Source organism: Pezoporus flaviventris, unplaced genomic scaffold (assembly GCF_033815535.1).
Source record: "Pezoporus flaviventris isolate CSIRO_AGI_PZ_B2104156 unplaced genomic scaffold, CSIRO_AGI_Pfla_v1 ptg000005l, whole genome shotgun sequence".
Taxonomy (NCBI): Eukaryota; Metazoa; Chordata; class Aves; order Psittaciformes; family Psittacidae; genus Pezoporus; species Pezoporus flaviventris.
In genome coordinates, this window is record NW_026892553.1 from 21,665,677 (window position 1) to 21,693,570 (window position 27,894).

Here is a 27,894-nt window from a genome sequence, read left to right on the forward strand (position 1 = left end):
GACTACTTGCTTTGCAGAAAGTAGTTCCGGCCGCAGCCATTCGGAACTTTGCTGCCTTCCGCCACCGCCATTTCGGAAGCTGCTGCCTCAGCACGCCGGGGTTGTGGGTATCTCGGTCTTGCGCTGCCCGTCTCAGCCGATTTACTCTCTCCGCACCTGTGGCCCTTCTGCCGCTTCCAGCAGAGCTCCGCCGCCACCCTTTCCTGATGGCGACCTCCGTGGGGAATGTGGCTGACAGCACAGGTACTGTGGCCTGCCGAGCGGGGACGGGCGCGCCGGAGACTAGCGGCGCCGCAGCCCTGCGTAGGCCGGGCCCTGCCTTTGCCGGGGACTGCCCAGCGGCCTCCTTCCCTGAGGCCGCCCCGAGCGGGGCTCTCATCGGGCCCTCTCCTGGTGGAGTTTAACAGAAGCCACGGCCTGAGCGAGGTGGTGGCTGCCGCCGCCTTTGTGCTCGTCCCTCTCACCGTCTTGGGGCGCCGGCTGGCTGTCGCGGCCTGCCGGCGGGCCGGACTTGTCCCTCAGCGAGTTCCTGTCGGTGCTGCTCTTGGAGGAGCACGGCGCGATTACTTCTTAGTTCGGCGCTCTCTTACTGTTTGTTATATTTATCCAACTGTCAGGTGACTGCTTTAGAGGACGACGTAGGATAAAAACCTGACCCAAAATGTACGTTGGCTCGTCCGGAAACTCTCGCTACACTTAAGGAGCAGTTCTGTGGTATAGCCGAGCAGTACAGTGCTTCTCTGGGCAGTAAGATAGAGTGCTCTAGCTAAGAAAGATTCTATTCTACCTATAGTTTACAGATCCATAAGTTGGGGTATGGGGGAGAATAAAGGAGAAATCGCATTTTGACTGTAGAGCAAGGAAAAGAAGTGTTCTCCTTATTGAAAGGTTGAAAGGGCAAAACAGTCTTATCTCTCAAATTTTTGAGGGGGAGGCTCTGCAAGGAAGGGTATTAAAAGCTGAAAAGTCTGGGAGAAGTGTGTGTGTGTGTGGGGGGAGTAGATCCTCTGGAGAAAGAGGTGGCTTAGCAGTACAGAGATACAGAAGTGGAGATGGAGAAGCAAAGTGCTGCAATACGATATTTTGTTGCCCCTCAGCTAGGACTGTGTCTAGTCAGCGAGGCCACAGCATCCTTTTGCGGCCTTGATCTGTGGAGGTGAACATGTGTATGCTTGGGGAGAGACCTGTGCTCCTCATCCATCACCACCTCCCTTGGTAACTGCTCCTGTCTGGGCCTTAGGTTTTACCTAAATGTAAGGTTGATCATGAGTGTATGGTAAGTGTTTAGGATGTTACTTCTGGGGGAAAAAAAAATAGACTTGAGTACATTTGTGATCTCTCTGGATTTTATTTTGCTTTTATTCTGTAGATGTTTTAGGAAAAGTCATTGTCGTAGCATGTGCTAGCCTTTTCCAAGGTCATAGTCAAAGCATGTAGCACAAGTTAGCCTAAGTATGCAAAAGTAGGTAAGAGATTGATCTCTCTGTGATTATTCACTGCAGCTGTTTGCTTTGGAAATTGATTCAGTGAGCAACCGTTGATGGCTGTGTTATGTATTCTTTGGGTTGTGGAACTTTTCTTCAGCCAGCTTTCTGTTGAAAGTTCAGCTCATGTTGAACTGTGATAAAGGTGACCACCCACTTAGTACTTTCCAGTGGGTTTTTCAAGGATCATTGCTAAAATACTTGTTTGGAAGTAGATGGACTGGCTGTTTTAAACTGAATTTTAAAGGTTTGCTAATATCCTCTGCCAGGCTTTGTTTTGTGCTGGGACTTGGTAAAAGAAAAAAAAAGTGTTTCACTTATTTTGTTGCTTTTGTTAGCAATTCTTACTCCCACACATTAATTACAGTAATTCTGCAGCACCTTATTTCTTGCCTTGGGAGGTGCAACTTAAGTTTCGCTTTCTGCTTCAGTAGACAAAATGTAGCATTTAGATAATGTTTGGGAGTGTCTTTCCAAATGGTGATGAGAATTTAAGTATAAACTTTTTGGGGTTTTCTTGGTGTTTGTTTTTTTTTTTTCCTTTCGGTTTTTGTTTTTCTTTTCCTCTGTCTGGATTCACTATGTTTGCTTTATGCCATCGACAGAACTTGAAAATACACAAGACTGCCAGAGATCTTAAACCTGTGTGGCTGTTAACAGGAGGAGGGAGGGAGTGAGGAACAGTGTGTTGGTACTCTAGTACTGTTATTACTGTCACACTTTGAACGTTTATAAATGGTGCTTCATTCTCATGTTCAGTTCATGTTTATTAGTAGTGAATTTAACCAGATACTGAAGTCCACTTTTCTCTTAGTCATGTTTGGAAACCTATTAAGCTAGGTTCATAGAAAACAGAAATCTAATCTGGCTGAAGATACGTGACTATTAATTTGTTAGGTATCTGAGAGTAGCTTTACTAGTTTAAACCTACTGCGAATCATGTTCATGTTTTTAGCACTGACAGTGTTATCTGGAAAAACAGCTTCAGTTACACTGTTTAATTTAGTGGTTGTAGTCTTATCTGCAAAACTGCTAGTGCTGAAAAAGTGATTTTGAAAGTGATTTGCGTAAACCCCAATTTTATAAAACAAACACTACATAGTAACTTTGTACCTAATCTCTTTGTGATTATTTTATTGTCTTTAAAGTTCTCGCTAAAGAAGAGGCTTTTTATAGTTACAATATAATTGCAAAAATACATGTATGCAAGTGTTGAGGTGCTTCCTTATATTAGGAAGGATTTATCTGTTTCATTTAAATTCAAAATTTTAAAACTACATCCAGGTGGGAAGTGTTTAATGAATTAAGTGACTTCAGAGAAGAGAGGCTTGCATTAATCGAACCTATTGGTAGTATGAGTCATTAATATAAAGACAGAATTGAAAGGCCAGCACTTCTTCCTGGGATGAACAGTTGTGGGTTTTTTTCCAAGCTGCACTTGTGTGTATATTAATAAAGAACTGTGCATTGTAAGAAATTTTATTTCCTTTTCACACTTAAGGTGGTGTTTTATTTCAGTATTTTGCTCTCCACAATTGGATCTTAAATACTACAACCACTTTGTGACTCCCATTCCAGCCAAGCCTCCAGAAGCAGTAACTCATTTCCTGCACCCTGTTTAATGATTCTTTCTGTAGGCCGGTTGCATAATCTTGAAAGTGTGTGATTGTCTCTCATCACATTGGTGCTCACCAGCACCAGTTTTTGTTGTGTGAGGGAATTATAATAGAGTATTCAAGGAATGACTTTTTTTTTCTTTTTTTTTCTTTAAGGTTTTTTGCTTTTGGTGCAGCAAAAACTTTCTTTCGCTGAAACCTTTGAAGTCTTTGTCTGCTATCCTTCATTTCCCTATTAAGCTTTTAGAACTTGTTTTTAATATTAAAAATCATAAGATGTAAAGTTTTGTGGGAGAGTGAAGGAGAGTCATTGCTCTGTTAGCACTACTACTGTTACGAACCAAAGTACAATATCATGTCATAGAGTCATAGAATGGCTTGTGTTGGAAAGGACCCTAAGATTATCTAGTTCCAACCCCCTTCCATGGGTAGGGGCACCTCACTACTAGGCCATGTCATGCAAGGCTCTGTCCAGCCTGGCGTTGAACACTGCTAGGGATGGAGCATTTACCAGTTCTTTGGGCAACTTGTTCCGATGCTTCACCACCCTAACAGTAAAGAATTTCTTCCTTATATCTAACCTGAATGTCAGGAATATCTTTAAAAATACTTGAGGTCAATGCAAAACGTTTGCAAATACTCACAGCCATTACAGTCTACATGTTTCTTATTATTAGCTGATGAAGTCATGGACTTGTACAGGTAATGTTAAAACTAGCAGTAATAGGCTGGGGTTTGAACATCTGAGAGTTCAAAATTCGATGTGCTGTAGTGTTTTATGTCATCTCAAACATTTTCATCCTTCAGTTATGTATGTGCTTTTATATTGTTTTTTTTGGGGGGTGTTGTGTGGTTTTGTTTTTTTGTGTGTATGTGTGTGTGTTTGGTTTTGTTTTGTTCCCATTATCTAACTTTTTGTTTTCCCCCCTTAAATGTTTTGGTGATTCTCCAGAACCAACGAAACGTATGCTTTCCTTCCAAGGGTTAGCGGAGTTGGCTCATCGTGAGTATCAGGCAGGAGACTTTGAAGCAGCAGAGAGACACTGCATGCAGCTTTGGAGACAAGAGCCTGATAACACTGGTGTGCTTTTGTTACTGTCGTCCATTCACTTCCAGTGTCGCAGATTGGACAGGTAGGAGACTTAAGGAGCTATGTTAAGCTTTCTTTGTAGTTTGCTCCTCTAATAGTACTGAGCATAGCTGATAAAAGTTGTATTCTAACACTGATTTCCTTTTCTATCACTGAATGCAAATACTGACTAACTTCATGGCAGCAGTAAGGACTGGTCAAAAACAATGGTCTTTCTTCTCGAATTTTGTTAGGGTAAGATAAATACAAATTAGAATCGCTAGCTTTACAACAAACAACAGATCTTGCCATTATTCCCATGTTATTTTAATATTGCCCACATTAACTCAGCCATACTTGTGTGTACTTGGGGGTATTTACATGTGTAAATAAAGACTTATTTATGCCACCTGCAGTGTGGGGGTTTATGGTTTTGTTTTTTTAAGTTTCAAGACTGATTATTTGCTGTGAAATGGCGTGCTTAGTTATGGAATTTTGTCATCTGAAAGTTGCGTCTATATTCTTTCTGCTTGCCTGTTCCTGGTACTTCTTTCTGTGCTTCGAGCATTTTTAACTTCTCTTGATCTAGCTGTAAATTTGCTTGTGCTAATGACCTGTGGACTGAAATTTGTTTTATATAGGCTTCTGAATGAAGTTGTGATAACAGTTCAGATACAGGGAAAATAAAATGGGGGAAGATTCAACGTAATTTTACATCTACATCTGTCAGCTGTGTCTTGCTTCTTGAGAAGAATATTGAGTGGGACATTGCTTAAAGCGTACAAATGTTGAAGAGGCTTCACAGGATTTCTGTAGTGTTTTCTCCAAGTGCATCAAGTTCAGGTTTGGTGAGGTGACTTGAGCCCTATTTACTGTAAATGAGAGTTATCTTTCCTCAGCAGAATCTCAAATAGGAGCAGGGAAGGTGATAATTTAAGCTAGGACCTTAAAGATAACACAGCTCTGTAAAGCCAGATTTGTTGGCTATATGTTTGGCTCAGTTAAGCATGAATGTTCATTAATAAACTAGGTAAACAGGCAAACACTGAAAGTAGGTGGTGTCTGGATTTTTTGTTTGTTTGGTTTTTTTTTTTGCCAATTTGTTGAATTTTCTTCCAGGTCTGCTCACTTCAGCACTTTGGCTATTAAACAGAATCCACTGTTGGCTGAAGCCTACTCGAATCTAGGCAATGTGTACAAGGAACGTGGACAGCTACAAGAAGCAATTGAACATTATAGACACGCACTACGTCTCAAGCCAGATTTCATTGATGGATATATTAATTTGGCTGCTGCGCTAGTAGCTGCAGGTGATATGGAAGGAGCAGTACAGGCATATGTGTCTGCCCTTCAGTACAACCCTGTAAGTAATGCTTTGTTTTTATAGAAGAGCTCCATACTCCTTGTTGCACGACTCACATATAGAAGGTTTCAAGCAAGTGATAAACCTTCTCTCTAATCTGTACACCATAAACTTGATAATCTACTTAATACTTCTCCTAAGGATCTTTGAAAGACTTGTGTTACAAGAAGTTTTATATTGCAGTACAGTAAGGGATGCTGATTGTGTACTTACCTGTATTGTTGAAATAACAAAAAAGCAAGAATTCTCCCTATAAGCTGAAGTCAGATGTTTTGGTGAATGACCTCATACTTTAGCTTTGTGTGCTTTAGGATGTTAATATTACAGTGAGAGAATCACTGCTCAATCTTGAATGCGAGTTCTTAAAAAATCATGAGGTATTACCTTATCACAGAGTCAGAAATTTCATGGTGGTGAGAGTGGCCTTCCTTAGATTTCCACTGGGGGCTGGTTTAGAGAAGCATCATTTTTATGTTTCATAGGCTGAAGCAGAGTTTGTCGAAAAGAAACTTGTATAAAATAGATCTGGTATTTGGATTTTTGATTGTAACTGTTTGGAATTGACATTTTTAGTAAACTGTATCAGACTGCTATCTTAGAATCATAGAATCGTTAGGGTTGGAAAGGACCTGAAGATCATCTAGTTCCAATCCCCCTGCCGTGGGCAGGGACACCTTACGCTAAATCATATCACCCAAGGCCTCGTCCAGCCTGGTCTTGAACAATGCCAGGGGTGGAGCATTCACAACCTCCCTGGGCAACCTATTCCAGTGCCTCACCACCCTAACAGGAAAGAATTTCCTTCTTATATCCAACCTAAACTTCCCCTGTTTAAGTTTTAACCTGTTACCCCTTGTCCTGTCACTACAGTCCCTAATGAAGAGTCCCTCCCCAGCATCCCTATAGGCCCCCTTCAGATACTGGAAGGCTGCTATGAGGTCTCCACACAGCCTTCTCTTCTCCAGGCTGAACAGCCCCAACTTCCTTAGCCTGTCTTCATACGGGAGGTGCTCCAGTCCCCTGATCATCCTCGTGGCCCTTCTCTGGACTTGTTCCAACAGCTCCATGTCCTTTTTATGTTGAGGACACTAGAACTGCACACAGTACTCCAAGTGAGGTCTCACAAGAGCAGAGTAGAGGGGCAGGATCACCTCCTTCGACCTGCTGGTCATGCTCCTTTTGATGCAGCCCAGGATACGGTTGGCTTTCTGGACTGCAAGCGCACACTGCCAGCTCATGTTCATTTTCTCATCAGCCAACACCCCCAAGTCCTTCTCCTCAGGGCTGCCCTGAATCTCTTCTCTGCCCAACCTGTAGCTGTTCATTTTGAATCAAACTGAAATAATTTGTATAGTACTACTCAGTATGATGATGGTATCTGCTTGCTATTTGGTTGTATATTTTGTAAAAGAAAAAACCCCAAACCAAAACTTAAAACACGGCATTTGTCTGGTGTGCATATATTCTTTCTGCTTTGGAAAAGCAAATGCAAACCTAGTCCAGCAAGAGCCCGGAGTCTTATGTTCTTCAGGCTGGGTGAACTTCTCAGATTCATTATGCTAAGTGTAGTAGAGCTTATGCATTGGTTAGAAGTACTGTAATATGGTGTTTTCTTAAGGAGGTTTGTTTAGGTTGGAAACTTCTTTTGTTAGCATTGACAGAAATGTCCCCATTTTCTATGGTCTTTACTGCTAGATAGTGCCTGTGCTGTGGTGAAATACGAAAGAATAAGAACGCATTGCAAGACTGTTGAAAATGGATGTGGGGAAAAAAAAAAGGGAGAAAAACTGCTTTGGGGATACAGGAAGCAAAATTATTAAAACCTATTTAAAAGAATACAGATTTTCAGTTGTGCTTTAAAAAAAACAAACCCAAAACCACCCCCCCACCCCCCTACTCCTCCCCCAAAAAAAAAAAGAACTCGCCAGGGAGGGGAATGTGGGTGTGGAGCTTCGAAAATGGCTTTTTGCAAGGGCATGTAGGACAAGGAGAAATGGCTTTAACCTACCAGAGGGCAGACTGAGATGAGCTCTTAGGCGGAAGCTCTTCCCTGTGAGGGTGCTGAGGCGCTGGCACTGTGACTGCCCCATCCCTGGCAGTGTTCAAGGCCAGGTTGGAGACAGGGGCTTGGAGCAAGCTGCTCTAGTGGAAGGTGTCCCTGCCCATGGCAGGGCTTGGAACTGGGTGAGATTTAAGATCCCTTCCAACACAAACCAATCTGGGACTTTTATGATTCATACTTATATATGTATCCTGTATGTATGTTATGATACATACTTATGTATGGCAAAAGAACTTAAGCTGCTTGTGGCAGAGGGCATTTGTTTTTTGTTTTATATTTCTGTATGAAGAGGAATTCTATGAAATACTGCTTTTTTACTTCTCTCTACTTTCTTATGGTTCTATTGTTACAGTACTAAAATCAGTAAGATGGTCTGTTGGCTGTAAATATTAGGCCAAAAAAACAATTAAAATTTGTGATGTATTTATTTCTTTAAAATAACCTATAGAGGACTGGGGTTTTCCTTTGAATGTTCTCTGTGAAGACCTTTGGGATGTCTGAAGTCATGAAGCTGATAGTGTGACTTTGATGTTTCAGGACTTGTACTGTGTTCGTAGTGACCTGGGGAACCTGCTGAAAGCCCTGGGTCGCTTGGAAGAAGCCAAGGTAGGTGTTGCGTAGAATACATGTAAACATCAGTGTTTTGAAAAGTTGAACTTTGCACCAAGTCTTCAGATCTGCGTTGATCTACAGTCTGAGAAACTGCTGGAAACTGAAGGCACTGAAACACCCCAGAGTAGTTGTAGGGCAAGATATGGCATGTCCATGTTTAAAAGTTGGTTTAAGTCAAGAAATGGAACATTACCCAGCCTTTCTGCTGAACTAGACTATCTGATACCATTCTGAAGTATTGGGCAGGGGCTCCATCATGCTCTTACCTGGAAATAAGTAACAGTCCTTCAAATCTGAGGCTTGCCTGATCGTGCCAAGCAGAGAGCATGTGTTTAGCTTGAGATCCCTGTACAATGCAGGTGCTACTGAAAACGCTGCTCTTCTGAAGTCCTTTGTGGCTTGTAAGTGGAGAAGAAACTTATCCAAATGTTTCCTTGTAATATTGGCTTTTAAAGATTTTTATTCTTTTAACTTTTCCCTTCCCTTTATAGCGGAAGAAAGGCTAATAAATGATCAATAGCTGCAGTATGTGACACACCCCCCCCCCCCCTCCCCCCAGTATCTTCACGTTTTCCCCCTCCCCCAAAATAAGGAAATCAGAAGGACAAAGCTGGTTTGTTTGGGAAATGAACTGATCGAAAGAAAACTTGCTGTAGTGGAAAGGTGGCTTCTAGCAGTCTTGTGTTTCCTAAACTGTGAATTTGAACACCAAGATGAGTTTAAAATTCTTGGCATATTAAAACTTGGATTGCACAAAGAAATTGTCTTGTTACAAGCCACCTTACGCGTCCGCGCTGCAGGGGTGAGGAGTGTGGAGAAATCAGAAACACTCTGGACTCCATGTCTGTCACTCCAAGCCCCACGCGCATGCTAAAAAGTGGAGTGTATGAACAGCGTAGCTGTCTGTTTGGCTGCAGCACCATTTGGGGAGGGTTGTGATCTTTATGGGGTAATGGGAGTGCAGGTTCAAAGTTCACTATTTTTTTTGATTTCTCATCACAACTTGGATGTGTGTACTGTCCTAGGGCAGCCTGATTGATTTGGTCGGATCCAGGTTGAAAATATTTTGTAGTAGCATTTAGGGTTTGAACAGTCTTGCTGACACTTGGTCCGCCCACCAAGCGGACAGCTAACATGAATTGCACTTCACTGCAGCTTTAGTGTGACTGGTATAGGCCAAGACACTGCGCCTGCCTTAGGTTGCTGACCTCTTTGTTTCAGAGCTCTGGAGACACCTAGTTTGAAAGTGTTATTCTGTTTTGTGAGAATTTAATAAATGAGGAAAAACATATTGAGTAAATTGCAATGTGTTTCTTTGGTTATCAGTCCATTTGAAAGATCAAGCCAGCAGATTCCTTACGGTTTGAACTAAAATTAATCTCTTTGTAGATATTTCAGAGCCTTTCTTCCAAAAAAAAAAAAAGTCCCCGCTGTATGCAATTGCCCTGATTAACCCTCTCCTGTCTGCATGTCTCCCTTGTTACACAGATTGTCCTCATTCCCATGTGTTAAGACATGTCCAAAAAAAAAATGCAATTGCTTTGTTGAACTCTTACTAATGATCTTGTTTTATTTTCTCTCTTGTTTTTGGTTTTTCACCACTGATATTGTATTTAGAAGGTTTCAGGTGGGTGAAACCTCCTATTCCATGCGTAAGGTGCCTCGCTGAAGGGAGCTCGAGGCCTGGATCTAGGGCAGACACACACCTCCTCCTCCTCTTCCAGCAAGGAACGCACCGAAAAGTCACATGATGAGAAATATGGTAACGGGTTTGTAACTGCCACAGCAAAACCATTTGCCTCCATGCCTGAATCTTCTGTCTTGTGGCTTCAGAAACAGCTTAAAATATTTAATTACAAGCAAGTAATATAAGAATATTTTATACTAGTAGCCACAAATTCTTTCAAAGAAATAAAGTAAAAGTAAATTTTAATTTTATTTATTTATTTATTTATTTATTTAAGAAATAATTGGAGATAGTTAATAGTAAAAGCTTCTAACTCTTCTGGTTGTTCATTTTTTTCCTTTTTTTCTTCTTTGTTTGGATTGCAGCGTTCTGCTCTTCTGATGATGCGCTGTGATCCTGCAGTAGCGCAAAGGCTGCGCAGCGGTAACGCGCATTGCGTGCGATTAAGCCCTCGTGAACGGTTGACTAGATGATTAATCTCTGATTGGGTGACTGCCCAAGCTCCAGGCTGTAGCCTTTTGGATAAAATTGGGTTGTAATGCATTTTTGAGTCCAGACATCAAATTTAACATGCGAGTTTCTGTATGGGCCTGCCTGGTAGATTAATGATTCTGATTGGCCGTTCACTGGACCTAGGGGCAATCAATCTAGCAAAGCAGTTCGCAGCGATAGCGTGGCGCCGTGCTGTTTAGGATGCGCAGCGATTTCTTGCGCTTGCATTACAGGGACCTAAACCTTCATGCAATCCTGTCATTTGAGGTTTGGAAGCTGCAGATGATGGAATGTGTGTGAAGAAGCTGTGAAACAAGATAGCCATTGGGTGTATCAGCTCACTTGACAGGGACCGTTAAAACTGAAGAATCTTTTTCCGTAGTTTTTTATTTTTTTAAGTACTTTCTAGCTGGTTTAGAATATTTCACAATTTCACAATTTATTTCACATCAAAGTTGTTTTTACAGAGTAGGGATTTTGTTTTTATGCACTTAAAGGTGGCAGATACTTGTGCTGAGTTACTTGAATTGTTTCTGATTCCTGTGGTGACCTGGTGTCTAAAGGTATGGTAATTTGTTAGCAGCATAACTGAGAAATGGTGGGCTTGCACTTGGGTTTTGGTTGGCGCTGGCGCAGGATCAACAGCAGTTTGCAGCGCATTAGTTTTGGCGCAAGCTAGCCTATACTGCAGGGTCACTTTTTGCTGTTTAGAGAAGGCATACTAACAATTGTTTTTTTCTCCTTTTTTTTTTTTTTTTTTTTTTTTTTTTTTACGAATATCCCCTTTCCCTTGTATCTTTCTTTAACTGTTTCAAGGCCTGTTACTTAAAAGCAATTGAGACTCAACCAAACTTTGCAGTGGCCTGGAGTAATCTTGGCTGTGTTTTCAATGCTCAAGGAGAAATATGGCTTGCAATTCATCACTTTGAAAAGGTAACTATCTAAAGCCAGTCAGCTTTGCTGCTAGTTTTTATTGTACATGCAGTTGTTCGCTTGTAGGTGATAGAAATTTGATCAGCAGAGAACTTCTTATGATCCTGTTAGTTAACATCCCTTTAGGTACCATCCTGTGTTGATCAATGTTTCAGGCTGCCTGTATGCCACTAGAGAGATATATTTAAAATTGCCTTAAGGACTTCACACAGATGTCAAATATAAGAAAATTCATTAAGTTGTTTCATGGTTCTTTTCTGGAATAAATTTTTCAAAGCCTAATCTGATGGGAATTCTGCATGTTTGGTAGGTGAGAGGAAGGAACAACTTTCTGCTTGAACGGATTTTTCATTGTGATTTTGTTTCAGGTATTATTGTCTTTTCAGTAACAGAGGAGAACAACTTTAAGTGTCACACTAATTCCTCTTCTCCAGAATTGTTTTTCACCACTGTTGTTCAGATTTCTCTATATTGATGTCATTAACTAATTTTCTTATACCTTTCACTAAGTATCTAAGTTGCATCTTAATTCAGTTTGCATGTCTCTTAAGTTTCTGAAGTGACTTAAGACCACATTTAAGAAGCGGTGACATTTTCTTTCTGGGAGTCATGACTTAAGATCTACAAAAATTTTAACTGCTTGGGATTTTTTTTCTTTTTTAATTTCTGCCTAGTTAGTGGTAGATTATGAAGTATTTTAATTTGGAAATAACAGTTCCTGTAGGAAAGGTTGTAAGCATGGCCTGACGGATACTCAGATATAGCTTATTACTGCATCGTCTGTAACTTCGTCAGGTCTAAACTTTTTTTTGTCCTTTAGTAGTTTGGAAGGGAGTGTTTTAGTTTAACGGCTACTGAATTTTCCCTGCATATGCAATGAATTTGCTCCTTTCTTGCTCTTGTGAACCTGTCTCTATTTTCCTATGCTACTAAAGTTTTAAAATGCTATCTTATTTTGCGGTAGATCAAGGATGTGGATCAGGTTTTTTAGCGTTTTCTTGCCTAAAGCCAAATTAAAGGCAGCGTAGCATGGGTAAGCAGGAGTGTTAAGTATGATCAGCCTAGCATGAAATGAATGCTTAACACTTAATTCTGCAGTAGTTGCAACTGACGGGGTAAGCAAACAAGTAAGTTTGAATATAGTGTATGTTGTCATTTCTACAGGTGAATGACTGATGCTCTATGATTTATATAACTTTTTCCTTCCTTACTAGGTAAATGGTAAAGTCTTAGATGCTTACAGATTGGGTTTGTCAGATCAAAAGCAAACCAACCACAAACAAAAAACAACCACAAGAAACAACCAGCTAGGTTTCATAGGAAATGTTTTTGTGTTGATGCTCAAAACTGTTACTTCAAAAATATTTTCAGGCTGTAACACTTGACCCAAATTTTTTGGATGCTTACATCAATCTGGGAAATGTCCTGAAGGAGGCAAGGATATTTGACAGGTAAGCAGATAAGTATTGTTGCTCTCTGTGCCTTGTCAGATGTATCGAGATAAAAATTAGCTTCCTGATATAAAATCATTTTGGACAGCAATTGGATTATAATCTCTGGAAGCTGTAGTTTGTGGTTTCAAATTTAACACAAGCTTGCAGGGAACAGGTTAATTATTCTAACTAGCTGCATTGCACTCTGTAAATGATACAGTGATTTCTCTTTAATGGTGAATTAATGGACCAAACAGGGGCATGTTTCCTCAGCATTTTGGAATTTACATCACCTTTTTGAGAATTTATTTACTATGTATATTGTTGTGATTTGTTTAGAAATAGGATATGAATACATCTGTCATTTTGGTAGTGCTATAGGAGCATATAATTTAAAATCTCACTTTTGAATAAAGTGAAGTTTGAACTGTAAGTAAAGCATGATACATAGGTTAGTGGAGACAATAAAGACAATAAACATATACTGTTTATATTGTTGCAGTTGAATAATGAACTCGAAAAAAGTGGAAAAAGTCTCATGCTTATCGTAGTAATGAAGAGTGCTTAAAAAAAGTAGATGAAAGCTTTTTTTCCAAAGACTTACATTTATCACTGTACAGCATCAGGTGGGAGGAAGACATTCCTGTTTTATGAAATATTTCTTCTAGTCTGCTAGTCATTACAAAATTCAGCATAGCTTTAAAACAGCATTCATCATAATCCTTTGATTGTCCTTTTAATTCAGGCAGTACTCTTCTGTGTTTTCAGTAACATCTTACAGGACAGATTTGTATGTCTGTTAATACATATTCCTTGAAGTTTGTTTTTTTTTTTTATGTAAGTCATTTTTTATGACCAAGGTAAATAAAATTGCTGTTCTGTGGAGAGTTGTTTACCTTGTTTTTCTTGTTACAGAGCTGTAGCAGCTTATCTACGAGCCTTGAGTTTGAGTCCAAATCATGCAGTTGTGCATGGCAACCTTGCCTGTGTGTATTATGAGCAAGGACTAATAGATCTAGCAATAGACACCTACAGGAGGGCTATTGAACTGCAACCCCACTTCCCTGATGCCTATTGTAACTTGGCCAATGCCTTGAAGGAAAAAGGCAGTGTAAGGAGTACTTTTTTTCTTTTAAATTTTTTTTTAAAGTACATGAATGCTTATTTTAGACACCAAGTGTCACCAGCTGTATCATGATGAGATGTTACCCTCAGTCATGAGGAAGAATAATTCTGGAAATCTCCACCTTGAACTTGTTAAAAGTGATGGTATAATGATTTCCCATAAGCAGTGCTGTTACAACAAAAATTACCATATTAACAGTATCCATTTTTTTGAAGGTGGCAGAAGCAGAAGAATGCTACAATACAGCTCTGCGACTTTGTCCCACTCATGCAGATTCTCTCAACAATCTAGCAAACATCAAACGGGAACAGGGGAATATTGAGGAAGCTGTCCGTCTTTATCGGAAGGCTCTTGAGGTACATTTGAATGTGGGGAGGGAGAGCTGTGGATTTCAAGCTGGGAATGTGTAATAAGACAATTTTTTTTTTCCCTTTTTGGTCATAAGTGAAGGAACATCTGTTCAGAGACCCAAGTCATAAAAAGAAGATTAAGAAATACACAAATTTTTTTTGATATCATGTACTTGAGAAATTTGAAAGATTCTACTTTTTCTTCCAGGTGTTTCCAGAGTTTGCTGCTGCGCATTCAAATTTAGCAAGTGTTCTGCAACAGCAAGGAAAGTTACAGGAAGCTCTGATGCATTACAAAGAGGCTATTAGGTAAATGGATACTATCTGTAATAGTCCCAGTCTTTCTTAACAGGAAAGTACCATAGCTCTTTACAGAAAGTGTCTTATAGTAGTGTATTTTAACTCAGATAGTTGCTTTGCAAACACAAAAATTAGTATACTTTCTCTTTGGAGGAGGAGCTTTTATTGTTCATGATAATATATGTTATCTTTATTTCTCAGAATCAGCCCCACATTTGCAGATGCTTACTCTAATATGGGAAATACTTTGAAGGAGATGCAGGATGTTCAAGGAGCTCTACAGTGCTACACCCGTGCCATTCAGATAAACCCAGCTTTTGCTGATGCCCACAGCAACCTGGCCTCTATTCACAAGGTAACATATGCAAATGATTCACTCCTAAGGGTATGGTGGGGAATTGTGAGTACTTACCCTAAGTATATTTTCATCTGCTGACTCATTTCTGTGTCCTTACAGGATTCAGGGAATATACCAGAAGCCATTGCCTCTTACCGCACTGCTCTCAAACTGAAACCTGATTTCCCAGATGCCTACTGCAACTTGGCCCACTGTTTGCAGGTGAGGAAGATGAAGTTTTGATTGTAATTCTTAAGATTTGTCTGCAGAAAATATTAAGTATGGTCACCTCAACAAATCGCTAATTCAAATGTACAGAGTGGACTTAAGACTTAAATCAGAAGACAAGACTATATAGTAACCAACAGTTAGTACTGAAGTTTTCACTTCCACTTGTGAAAGAAACATAAGTCTCAACTTGTGAAATACGTGGTGTAGATCAAGGGAAGCTGTTGTCCTAATAATCTTTTAATTTCTCCCCTTTTTCTAGATTGTCTGTGATTGGACAGACTACGATGAAAGAATGAAGAAGCTGGTTAGCATTGTAGCTGATCAGCTGGAGAAAAATAGACTGCCTTCTGTCCACCCACATCATAGCATGCTGTATCCCCTTTCTCACAGTTTTAGGAAGGCTATTGCCGAGAGACATGGAAATCTGTGTTTGGACAAGGTAGGAAGTTGCAATTCAAGTGCTTTGGTTTTCCCTGTTCCTACTGAAACTCTAATACTCGTGTAGTTAGTATTAGCCTTTGTAAGGTTTCTGAGTCACTGTCCTGTAGGGAAATGATGCATACTGTTACTCATCTAGTTTTGAAAAGTACGTATGAGGTGTGTTTTGGAAAAGCAGAGTGAGTAAATTATTTCCTGACAGTAAGATAAATCCAGGCAGTTGCGTGATAGTATCTCTCAAAATGTGGTCCTTTCTAGCATCTGTAGTGCTTGGAACCTGACCTTGCCTCTTGTGAATCCTTGCTGGAACATGAGTTTTGTGTTCAGTTAGCTTTCAAAATGCACTTGCTATAGTGGTTATGGCAGCAGTGTTATAGGGGCAATGCATCACATTAGGAAGTATTTGTGGTTACTCTGTTCTGAAGTGCTTTGTGTACAGTAGACTAGATTCTTCCAAAACCACATATTCTTTTGCCGAATTACTTAACTTGTGAGCTGTTTCCAGAAGTCTGCACAGCACCTCAAGCTGCTAAGAGTGCAGTTTCGGTCAATGGCAAATTCTTTAACTAAAATTTGATGCAACTTCTTTTTCTTTTCAACCAGAAGGCCATAGCTGTGGGCACTTTTGAATTCTGAGATTGTTTACTTGTGCAGGTTGCCAATTGTAATTGAAAATGCGCTGTCAGCCAGTGGAAGGGTCTGGTTAGCTAATATAAAAATCTTAAACTTCAGAAGGTAACACTTAGCTTTCAAACTGGCTTATCTTAGTAGCCTGATAATACAGGCTGATGCCTGGGGAAGATGGTGAGTATAAGAACAGAAAACATGCTGTGGTGCTTCACAGAAATAGTGTTCTGGTCACAAGTGGCTTGTAGTTTGAGAACTTCCTGGTCATAGCGGTGTGGTATCGGTATATTTAATAATCAGGAATGGAATACCTGAAAAATAAACTGGTAGAAAAGCAGTAAGGTCAGCTTGGAGTAGTTATGTCTGTCTTTGGCTGAGTGTAGGTACATGACGCATTGTATCACAATTTGTGGATGTGACACTCTGCTCCAGTGGAGTCTATACAATGTCAGTTTGAAACAACTGATGCCCACAGACCACTTGCTTGAATGTGGGATAAGGCTAGTTCTGCAAACCCATGTGTTGGGGTTTTTTATCCCTCTGTTTAGCATTTGGTTTTGGTTTTTGAGTTTATGAACAGTTGTGTGTTTTCTTGACAGATTAATGTTCTTCATAAGCCATCATATGAGCATCCCAAGGACTTGAAGGCCAGTGAAGGTCGACTTCGCATTGGCTATGTGAGCTCTGATTTTGGAAACCATCCAACCTCACACTTAATGCAGTCAATCCCAGGCATGCATAACCCAGACAAATTTGAGGTAAAAATATAAATGGCACACTTAAAGCATTAAGTATGGCTGTAAGTGGCATCTTTTTCTGGGTGCAGGCAGGTAAACTAGGAAAGGGCAAATTTTGTTTCTAGGCTGAGTTTTTCGGTTTTGTTAGTTTGTTTTCTTTTTTGGGGGGTTGGGGGGGGTGGGTTGGTTTTGTTTTTTTTCCTCCTCTTAGTGGGCTTTTTATCCTATGGTTTGAAGAGTTCTCCAGCCTGAGCTCTTTAACCAATATGAAGTGTTACTTAGAAAGTAGGCAAATTAGATACTTGTCCTTAGAATCACAGTAGAATTTATGGTCCTGGGAAACCTTTAAGTTTCTGCAGCTGTTCTTTGTGTAGATGTGTTCTAGTATCAAGCTACTACTGTCTGGTTACTTCAGGTTTACAGACAGGCATCTGTTTTTTTTTTGTTTTTGTTTTTTGTTTTTTTTTTTGTTCACTCTCTGCTGCTGCTGTTGTTTTACAGGCATTTTAATTTGGGCTACCTGAATTGCATATGCAAACTTCAGTTTGGTCTGCCTATTGCTTTTTCAAAAGGAAATGATATATCACACTTACTCCAAAAGGAGACTTCAATATTTAGCAATGCTAAGGACAGTTATGTCTATAATTGCTTGTATGTCTTGTTAAGGGATTTAGTCTGTAAATAGATCTAATTCCCAGTTATGCTGTTTGCCCCATGACTGTTTAAATTGCCTTGGTTTTGAGCTCCTGTTTTCCATGACCTGAGAATTTGCTTATCTCTGTAAGGGACTGTAAGTCTTTCCTTCTTGCATAACTGTGGTGTGTTTTGTTTTGTTTTTTGATCTTTCTTGATTTTTGTGTGTTTTGTGGGGTTCCCCCCCCCCCTTGCTTTTTCCTTGTTGTCTAGTCTTTGTCGTATGAAATGCTTATGGTGAAGCTGCATGCTTGAATTACCAGAAGTGTGATTATGAAGCAGAATTTTTCATTAAACAAATCGGTGGTCTCAGTACGTGGGGTGTGGGGAGAATATATTATTTAGCCTTCAACCAGTTTAAGACAAAGGGCAGTCTCTCTTGTTCTGGATTTGTAAAACTACAGAGCTTAATTTAAATGGTAAATGGAAGTTCTCTATTATTTTACTAAAACCATGCTTTTGCCTTGCAAGACAATAAATTTTGTTGGTGCAGTTTCTTCTATATTTGTATGTGCTAGGTTAGTGAAAGATGCCTGTTTGCATAACTTCTGAACCTTGAATTTCTCAGATACATTTGCGGTTTCTTAACTGGGGAGAACTAGTCACCATTTAAAGAATCTGTTAAAAAGCGTCCCCAAGGCTTAGCTTGTCTGTTCAACCTTAGTCATCATCGTGATTCTCATTAATTACAAATTCAAAGGTGTCTTGTAAAAGGTGTTCTTGGAAAATTTAATGCTTATGCAAATACACTTGTTAAAATTGCTTTACCTTGCACTGATGAGAATATTGTGTATATATATGTCTATGTAAGATGCAGTGTCGTACTCGAGCACCAGCACTAGGTAAAACTGGGGCCTGATGCAAATGTGTCAAAATGCCTAATGTCTCCTCTCCTCCCCTTCTGACTTCTTTCTCAGCTGGTAAATGCCACACAAATAAATATAATGCAGTTTATTTATTTGTAAATTATATATATTTGTAAATGATAAAATTTATAAATTATAATTTAAAACTATTTAAAGTGTAAATTAAATAAAACTTAGATTAAATTATAGATGAAACAAATAATTTAGTTATTAAATTATTAAATTTTAAATTGAATTATAAATTAAACTAAATTATGTTAAAATTTTATAAATTATAAAATTTAGGGATGTGAGTGCTCCATCCCTGGTGGTCCTCAAGGCCATGTTGGACAGAGCCTTGGGTGACATGGTTTAGTGTGAGGTGTCCCTGCCCATGGCAGGGCAGTTGGAACTAGATGATCTTAAGGTCCCTTCCAACCCTAACTTCTCTGTGATTCTATGATTTATGAATTAGTATGAAACTAGATGTAATTTTGCTAGTGTAATTTAAAATTGCAATACCACATGTTTTAGAGCAAAGTGATTTGTTGGGAAGTTGTTGCAGATAAGACAATTTTTGGTGCCTTGTATTGTAGGTATTCTGTTACGCCCTGAGCCCTGATGATGGTACAAACTTCCGTGTAAAAGTGATGGCTGAAGCAAATAATTTCATTGACTTATCTCAGGTGAGCTTTTTTATGCATTGACCTTTTAGCAAGCCTAAAAGAAGAAAATATCAACCTGTAATTTTGAGATGTTTAGTTGAAATAATTTCTTGGAATTCTGTGGATGTTAGTTTTGGCAATTTGGGAGTTTGTAGTTATATTGGTGTTACGACTTACCTGGGATGCAGTGGTTACTGTGTGATCTCTGTGATTATTAAAATACCAACCAAAAGGCTAATGTTTGGTAACATTTGGTAAACCAAAATGTTTGGTAACATTTACAGGTGGTTTTAAGTTTTTCTTTTTAAGTTCCATGTGAAAACTGATGGGGATTTCATTATGTACAGAACTCAAGGAATTGTTACACTATTTTAAGATAACTGACAGAACCCTAAAGCAGCATGGGATAATCGGTGTACATTAATAATGGAACTGTATTGGCACCAGGACAGTCCCACATTAGTTGACAGATGACATCTGTATGTAGTTTTTAAACTCAAGTTGTTCAGAACCTGCTCTCATAAGTAAAAATGCTAAATTGATGTTAGCAGAATTGCTCTTTCAGATGGATTTTTGTAAAGTTGATTTTTTTAAATGTTTTTTTTAGAGTGCCAGTTATGCTTGTGGAAAGCCATCCATATCCTCCTGCATTTGCAGCTGTGGATGTTGAAAGCCCTGGATTATAGTGAAGAGAGCAGCAATTTCATGTTTGTTGTTGTACCTAACAGCTCTCTAGGAAAAACTATTTCCTTTGCCCAGAATGATGTACTGAGTTTTCTTGAGGCATCAAACTTGTATTTTTAGGCTACTGTGCAACATGTAGAGATTTGTACAGAAGGTTCAAACAGGTAGAAATCATTTGCTATTGCATTATAATAATCTATTGCATTATAATGGTCTATTGCATTAGCAGTATAACTCAACGAAAGTTAGAATACGGCAACTCTGATTGTTGTCTACATGGGGATGTAGCTGCCCGTGTGCATGCATTTACCCTGCTCTAAGATGTGAAGTAGCTTTCCCTTTTTACAAAAGTGAAGTACTTTCATGGTGCATGCTAATTTTAGAGTGAGTCAGCATTTGCAGTAGTTGCAGAGTAGTTAATTGGCTTACTCTTGATCCTCAGTTTGAAGCAATTTCTGTGCATTACCTTAGCTTGGGAATCTACCAGTTGAGTTTTGTACTGCCTACACAAGCTTTGATCATTAATTAAGCCTTGCAGGAGTGGTGATAGTGGAGCTGTTCTAGTTTAAATAGCTTCAGTTTCTAGCCTGAGGTTTTTATTTTACTGCTGCTGAACTAGACGTCTCAAATATTTTTTTTTTATCTGCTTGTAGATAATGACTTATTATATAGTTAGTAGTTGGGGGAATTTAAAACTGTAATTTCCAAGGCTTAACTTCTGTTCTTGCAAGTCATTTGTAATACCTTGTGTGAAGTTCCTGCTCTTCTTTGCTTTTGATTTAGCCAAGAACTGAAGCAGTTTCAGTGTTGCTTGAAGCTTTTTCTGTGGTCCATTTGTGACATTTTTCTGCATGACTTGCTGAGCTTGGCAACACTTAATTATTGAAGACGCGATCTTCATGTACCACAGTTAAAATTTTTGTCATCAACTGCTTCACATTTTGGCTTCAACAAGGAGTTTTTTTGAGTTGAGGACTTTTTACTCCTGGTTTTATAGAGGTATGGGATTTAAGTCTCACCTAAATTACACTATGCAGTTGGCATTTATCCATTGGTATGCTGATGACTAATCACATTTATTGCTGAAAGCCTGAAAACAAAAATAACTTATGTTTTGGTTTTTTTTGTTTTTTTTGTTTTCTTTCTTTCTTCAGATACCATGCAATGGAAAAGCAGCAGACCGCATCCATCAGGATGGGATACACATTCTCATTAATATGAATGGTTACACCAAAGGAGCCCGAAATGAATTATTTGCTCTGAGACCAGCACCTATTCAGGTAACTAAGCTAGAGGCCTCTGTACCTCCAGAAAAACCCTCGTGAATAGGAAGAGTTTCTCTTTTTCTTTTGGCAGAGTGGAAGAAATGTTGAAGGCTCATGTTGATGTGTGAGAGAGACTTTTTAGGGCTTGATATGTGTGAGGCAAGTAGGATCATTCTGTTGAAGCAGAGTAGTTTGGGGTTTTTATGTGCTTTATGGGCAGTTGACTATGTCCTGAAAGAAAACTGTAATTCTGTACACCACTGTCTTTCTTGCACTAGTGAGAACAAAGAAAAGGTGTTTGAAGCAGTTGTGGAAATAAGTTGTTGTGTATTAAAATTTCTTTAGCCTTACAGAAATTCTAGTTAGTCAGAATCAATGTGAAAGGATTTTCTAAAATGCGTATGGAAAGAGAATAGGAGACGCCTGAATTGAAGTCACTGTAGGTTATGGAAGTTGTCTCAACTAAGAGAAGCTGTAATCACTGATTAGTTAGTACTCTGGCTATAGCTGCATGTAGTTGGATAATTTGGCGTTTTGCTTGAGCTAAATCCATTTTAGAACATCCTTGAACTGTTCACTGTCTTGGTTGTGAAAGTTTGGGATTAGTGATTACTCTTCAGTTGATAAAACACAAGAAGGAACTTGAATCTATAGGTTGAAAATTCAACTTAAAATGCGTTGATTTTTAACTTCCATTATTTTTGCAATGCACCTGGGACTGGAGCCTTGCTTTCCTGTTTTTTAGGCAATGTGGCTAGGCTATCCTGGAACCAGTGGGGCATTGTTCATGGATTATATCATCACAGATAAAGAAACTTCTCCAGTTGAGGTGGCTGAGCAGTATTCAGAGAAATTGGCATACATGCCAAACACTTTCTTTATTGGAGACCATGCCAACATGTTCCCCCATCTGAAGGTATGTGGGAAGATAAGGCAAGAAAAGTTGGTGTTGTCCGTAGTTGTGTTTATAAAATGGCATTTAGTATATTACTTGGTAAGAGCTCTTTTAACTTATTTTAAAACTTTTTTTTTTAACAGAAAAAAGCAGTCATTGATTTTAAATCCAATGGTCATATTTATGATAACAGAATTGTTTTGAATGGCATTGACTTGAAGGCTTTCCTTGACAGCCTCCCTGATGTCAAGATTGTTAAGGTGAGAGCTATTCCTTTGTGTATTCAGTCTTAGGGACTGAAGCTAGTACTTCCGCTGATGCTTATGTGATTTATCTTAGATGAAGTGTCCTGACAGTTGTGACAATGCAGACAGCAATGCTGCTCTCAGTATGCCAGTCATTCCTATGAACACAATTGCAGAAGCTGTGATTGAGATGATTAATCGTGGGCAAATTCAGATAACTATCAATGGATTCAACATCAGTAATGGACTAGCAACTACTCAGGTGAGGCATTTCATTTTCTTGGGGTTTATATGTGTGTGTGTTAACATAGCAAGGAAGAATGTCCTCCATGCTGTCTGTTTCCACCTTGTTTAGTTCTCATACTTCAGGAAACTCACAAATATGTTATAAGCCTTTTGGGCATAGGTCAGTGAAAACTCTGCATTCTGTTTTTGAGGTCTCCTTAGTGATCTGTAAAGGAGCACTGTTACTAACTTACTGAACTAAATTATCTCTGCATCTTCTAATAGAATCAGTGACTGAGATATTGTCATTCATGTCAAATTAGTAAACAGTACGCTTATTCTGGCTGGCTGCCCTGCCACTGAGCTAAATGTTAAATATGTATGGAGAGGAAAGAAAAAAACAACCGAATAAGACTCTGTATCTGTGTTCTGTCTGTACTATAGGGTTTATCTTTTATCCCACTGTTGGCTGTCATTATTTAAAAAAAATAATAAAAATTGACAATCATACTTCATTTTACTAATCCTCAAGACTCTTGTGTGGTATTCTGATTATCCCAACTTCGTCCTCTGCTGTTTTTTTATTAGCCTCTACCTATTCTTTGTGAAGGCTGTAAGATAGGTTCTTCTGGAAAAGTTCATATATAACTCTTCTAGTCTCATTTTCAGCACCTCCTGTTATTTGCTTTTTGGCTAGTTCCTTACAGTCTTGTCAGTTATATATTAGTCTGTCTCTTCAGTCTTGACTATCTGTTCTGTGCTTATCTTCAAAAAAAAAACAAACAACACACCACCACCACCAACAAAAAAAAAAAAAAACAAACCCCACCCGCAAAAAAAGCGGAGGAGTCTGTGTGTAACACCTTTTCATATGATTCATCCTTTCAGCTAGTTAATTAGAATTTCAGGGAGCTACAGCAAGGGCATGAAGATGCTCAGTGTTGTGTGCCTTGGTGGTTGCAGTGTTGAGGTATCCACAGGTATGCATGCATAGCAGTTAAATTCTTGTTGTGGGAAGGTAGATAATTATCATTTGGTGTAATAAAAGCCAAAGGTACAGTTCCAGTAATGGGTAGTGCTAAGGAGTGGTGCAGTGTTTCTCTGTCTTCAAGTCTTGTTCTTGCACTTTCAGTGTTGCAGTAATGTTTGTTTGGGGTTTTTTTGTTGTTTTTTTTTTTTATATTTTTCTTTAGATTAACAACAAAGCAGCCACTGGTGAAGAAGTTCCACGCACTATAATTGTTACTACCCGTTCTCAGTATGGCTTACCAGAGGATGCTGTTGTATACTGTAACTTTAATCAGTTGTATAAGATTGATCCTTCCACTTTACAGATGTGGGCTAATGTAAGTATCTGTATCTAATACGAAATTTAAGGTCAGAGTTCTGGAACGTAGCTGTTCTGTCCAAGTTAGCAAAAATTTCATGCAAGTTAAGACTGAAAATGTTCTGTGAAATACATTGACCCTGAGCTATTTGACTCCTTATGATGTTCATGTTGCAGTAGTTGGTGTTAACAGAAAACAGAATTTTTTAGATTGATTTCAAATCACATCTGTGCTTCTACCCAGTTAAAAATTGTGTTAAGCTCAAGTATACTGGTATTACATTGTGAAACAAGTTTGGTCTTCCTTAGTTTGCACAGTTAAGTCATGGAACTATAGGATGGTTTGGGTTGGAAAGGACCTTATGATCATCCAGTTCCAATCCCCTGCCATGAACAGGGACACCTTCCAGCAGATCAGGTTGCTCCAACCTCTGTCCAGCCTGGCCTTGAATGCTGCCAGGAATGCGGCAGTCAAGGCTTCTCTGGGCAGCTGGTGCCAGTATATCACCACTCTCACAGTAAAGAGCTTCCTCCTTATATCTAACCTAAGTCTTCCCTGTTTAAGTTTAAACCTATTCCCCCTTGTCCTATCACTACAGTCCCTGATGAACAGTCCCTCTCCAGCATCCTTGTAAGCTCCTTCCAGGTACTGGAAGGCTGCTGTGAGGACTCCATGCAGCCTTTTATTCTTCAGGCTGAATAGCCTCAGTTATTTACTGGCCTTGGCACTCGATGGATTTATAGATCTGCGCAGTGAGCATGTATCATGGTTCACTTTATAGTGTACTGCTGAAAGTTACTTGAGGGGTAATTTTTTAGATTCCATAATATAGGCCTATAAATAAAGGAGTTCATAAATATCAGTATTTGCTTTTCAAGTTGTGCTCTGCCAAGTACTGCTCAGAGTTGCAGTTTCTCTCAGTGGGATTAGGTAGAAAGGTAATCCTAGTTATTCTGCTTGAAATGGTGATCTGTTGTCTTTTTGGTTTTTTTTTCCCTGCTTTATACCTCAGAAGACTAAAGTACTACACTTTTTGCTTCATTTGGTATGTGGTAATTCGTTGTTCAAAAAAGGAGATTTTTTATGACTGAACTTTATGTATTTGCTTCTTAATTTTTGTTACAGATCTTAAAAAGAGTTCCAAACAGCGTGCTGTGGCTGCTGCGCTTCCCAGCTGTAGGAGAACCCAATATTCAGCAATACGCACAAAACTTGGGTCTTTCCCAAAACAGAATAATCTTTTCTCCTGTTGCCCCCAAAGAAGAACATGTGAGGAGAGGACAGCTGGCTGATGTTTGTCTAGACACTCCACTTTGCAATGGGCACACAACTGGGATGGATGTACTCTGGGCTGGGACTCCAATGGTCACTATGCCAGGTAATGCAATGGGGGTAACTGCATAGAACAGATCACAGAATAGTTTGGATTGGAAGGGACCTTCAAAGCTCATCTTAGTCCACTACTCGACCCCTCCATGACCAGGGACATGTTCAACCAGACCAGGTTGCTCAGAACCACATCCAGCCTGACTTTAAATGTTTCCAGGGATGGGGCATCCACCACCTCTCTGGACAACCTGTGCCAGGATTTCACCACCCTCACTCTAAAAAGTTTCTTCCCCTTGTCCAGCCTCAATCTCCCTCTTTTAAACCCATCACCCCTCATCCTGCTGCAGCGGGCCCTGCTGAAAAGTCTCTTCCCATCTTTCTTATAGGCCCCTTCTAAGCACTGAAAGGCCGCAATAAGATCTCCCCAGAGTCTTCTCTTCTCCAGCTGAACAGCACCAACTCTCTCAGCCTTACCTTACAGGAGAGGTGCTCCAGCCCCTGACTGTTTTTGTGGTCCTTCTCTGGACCCTCTCCAACAGGTTCATGTCTTTCCTGTCCTGAGGACTCCAGAGCTGGATGCAGGACTGCAGGGGCATCTCACCAGAGCAGAGTAGAGGGGCAGAATAACCTCCCTTGACCTGCTGGTCATGCTCCTCTGGATGCAGCCCTAGACACTGCTGGCCTTCTGGGCTGTGAGCGCATGCTGCCAGGTCATGGATTTGAATATTGTTAATTTTAAAACAATAAACAGCAAGCCCAGCAAATGTTGCTGCCTCTTGTAGATGCAGAAGTATGTCATGCACTGCAGTATGTTACTTGGTAAGTTTACTCCTGTATCAATTTTGTTTGTCTGTTTACAGGTGAGACTCTTGCATCACGTGTTGCTGCCTCCCAGCTTACTTGCCTGGGTTGTCTTGAGCTCATTGCAAAAAGTAGACAGGAATATGAAGATATTGCTGTGAAACTGGGAACTGATCTGGAATAGTAAGCAAACTTGTACTGTATAATGTGTTAACAATAAGAAAGGAAAGTGCTGGCACAGTGCTGAGACCAGTACTTTTAATCTTGCAGATCTTTTTAACATTTAAAGGAGCTAGGGAGTCTTCCATCTAGAGCTTTCTTGTCTTGCAGTTAACTCAGCTTCTGCTTTTACAGTAAACTTAACAGTGCTGCCTGTTCTGAAGAAATTGCTCATTTGCAGTCAGTTTACCTTTTCATTGGTGTTTTCTTTCTTTTTAATTGAAAATTAAGCAGTTTCTCACTTACTGCAAGCTAAAATAATCCTGTGAAGTCCCTGTAGTAACGCAGCGAGTTAGTGCATTAATGCTGCAGCTCTTCTGAATTGAGGTGATCATGTTGGTCTGTATCAGAAATTATAAGGGGATGAAACAGTATGAATTTGGTGGAAGTGGGGGAGCAGATATTTTTGAAACAGTTGTACTGGCAGTTTTGGGTTAGCTGAAAAGCGCTTGGAACCTTGTGACCTCTTTAACTTGCGGTTTGTTTTTTTTTTTTTTTTGTTGTTTTGTTTTTTTGGTAGCCTGAAAAAAATTCGCGGCAAAGTCTGGAAGCAGAGAATATCCAGTCCTTTGTTTAACACGAAACAGTACACAATGGACCTGGAGCGGCTTTATCTTCAGATGTGGGATCACTATGCTGCTGGCAACAAACCAGACCACATGATTAAGCCAGTAGAGGCCAGTGAGTCTGCATGAAGAGACAGCTTGCCCACCTGGAATTCTCCAGGAACTGAGCCTCTTAAACACTTCTGTCGAGATGATAAGCTGAAACTGTGCATTTCTACTTAAACTGCCTGGTACTCTGTGGCTGAAGTAATACATGACAGTGATTAAAGCACAGCCAGACTTCTTTCTTGCATGATAGGGAAAGACTCATTAAGAGCCTCAGATCCTTTTATTCCATGAGGAGTTTGAATGGGATTGAGCTGTGTACATGTGAGCTTGTGTGTATGAATGACATACTGGTTGCTGGGGGAAGTTTGAACTGCCCAACCAAATATTATGACTTCATGGACGGATTTAATCTTCCTACAAATCTCTCTCCTTTTATGTGGATTGGGAATTGGAGCATTTTAACATTGGATTTTGGGTAGTCCTGCTGGTGTATGTGTGGTTAATTAATGTGGCTCCCTGCATTAAATGCTAAACTGTGTGGATTGACAGGGCAAATTTGCTGGTGGAGTCTTTTTTTTTTTAATAGGTTTTATAAACCACTTGAGCCTGTATCAGCCTTCTAATATTTGACCTCTTATTTTGGAGCTCTGTAATGCGTTGGTTTAGATAAAGACTTCGGGCTTTTTTTGTTTAGCTTTTAAGCTTCTCAAGTAACTCAGCTGATTGGCTTCATTAAGGCAGCTGTTTATAAAACCAAATTTGATTTGAAATTAATTCTCCCCACAGGTGTTTGAGATAAACACAAACTGGTGCCAAATACAGTTCTTTCAGGAATGATTGTTAATTATGCATAGAGGCTCAGTCCTAGGTACTGTAGCAAAGACTTTAAACAGAAAATAAAGCTTTGGTTTGCCAGTTTGACCAGTGTTTCACGTTTGCTGCTGCCCTTGTGCTGTTGCTAGAGAAGTATTCCGAACGGCTGGCCTTGCATCTTTCTTTCTGTAATTTTGTTTTAAATAGTGCTATTTAAATTTGTATGTATTTATTTAAAAAGCAGAAACAATCTCCAGTAAGCGCAGGTCTTGCACATAGATGTTTCTGTTAGACTAAACCCATCCAACCATGAAAGGCTCTGGTGTGTGTGCCTGCTTAATTCACAAGTGTTATTGGGGGCTCACACCAGCTTGTT

At 39.6% G+C, this 27,894-nt stretch overlaps 1 protein-coding gene across 5 annotated transcripts; it reads left to right on the forward strand.

The window, feature by feature from the left end:
* Positions 1-27,626, forward strand: OGT (O-linked N-acetylglucosamine (GlcNAc) transferase). Of its 5 annotated transcripts, none has more exons than XM_061446354.1 (22): positions 10-243; positions 4,053-4,233; positions 5,289-5,532; positions 8,132-8,200; positions 11,202-11,318; positions 12,690-12,769; positions 13,667-13,862; positions 14,093-14,233; positions 14,436-14,536; positions 14,729-14,882; positions 14,985-15,086; positions 15,355-15,534; positions 16,760-16,918; positions 19,032-19,121; positions 20,939-21,064; positions 21,795-21,965; positions 22,088-22,204; positions 22,284-22,451; positions 23,608-23,760; positions 24,868-25,120; positions 25,932-26,055; positions 26,612-27,626. In XM_061446354.1, exons 1-22 carry the CDS (start codon positions 207-209, stop codon positions 26,784-26,786), a joined length of 3,138 nt encoding a protein of 1,045 aa, XP_061302338.1. In that variant the 5' UTR covers positions 10-206; the 3' UTR covers positions 26,787-27,626. The 5 variants fall into 5 exon arrangements, with proteins under 5 accessions (XP_061302340.1, XP_061302338.1, XP_061302339.1 ...); XM_061446355.1 differs by having other exon boundaries at positions 11-243; positions 4,083-4,233; XM_061446356.1 differs by lacking the exons at positions 25,932-26,055; positions 26,612-27,626 and adding an exon at positions 25,611-25,756 and having other exon boundaries at positions 1-243.
* Positions 27,627-27,894: the final 268 nt, after the last annotated feature.

What these genes read in the sequence shown, in the direction of transcription:
- OGT (XM_061446354.1), top strand. Translation starts at nt 207, where the DNA reads ATGGCGACCTCCGTGGGGAATGTGGCTGACAGCACAG. An exon ending in GAATGTGGCTGACAGCACAG is followed by an intron (nt 244 to 4,052) that starts GTACTGTGGCCT and finishes GTGATTCTCCAG; the next exon opens with AACCAACGAAACGTATGCTT. An exon ending in TGAGACCAGCACCTATTCAG is followed by an intron (nt 21,065 to 21,794) that starts GTAACTAAGCTA and finishes CCTGTTTTTTAG; the next exon opens with GCAATGTGGCTAGGCTATCC.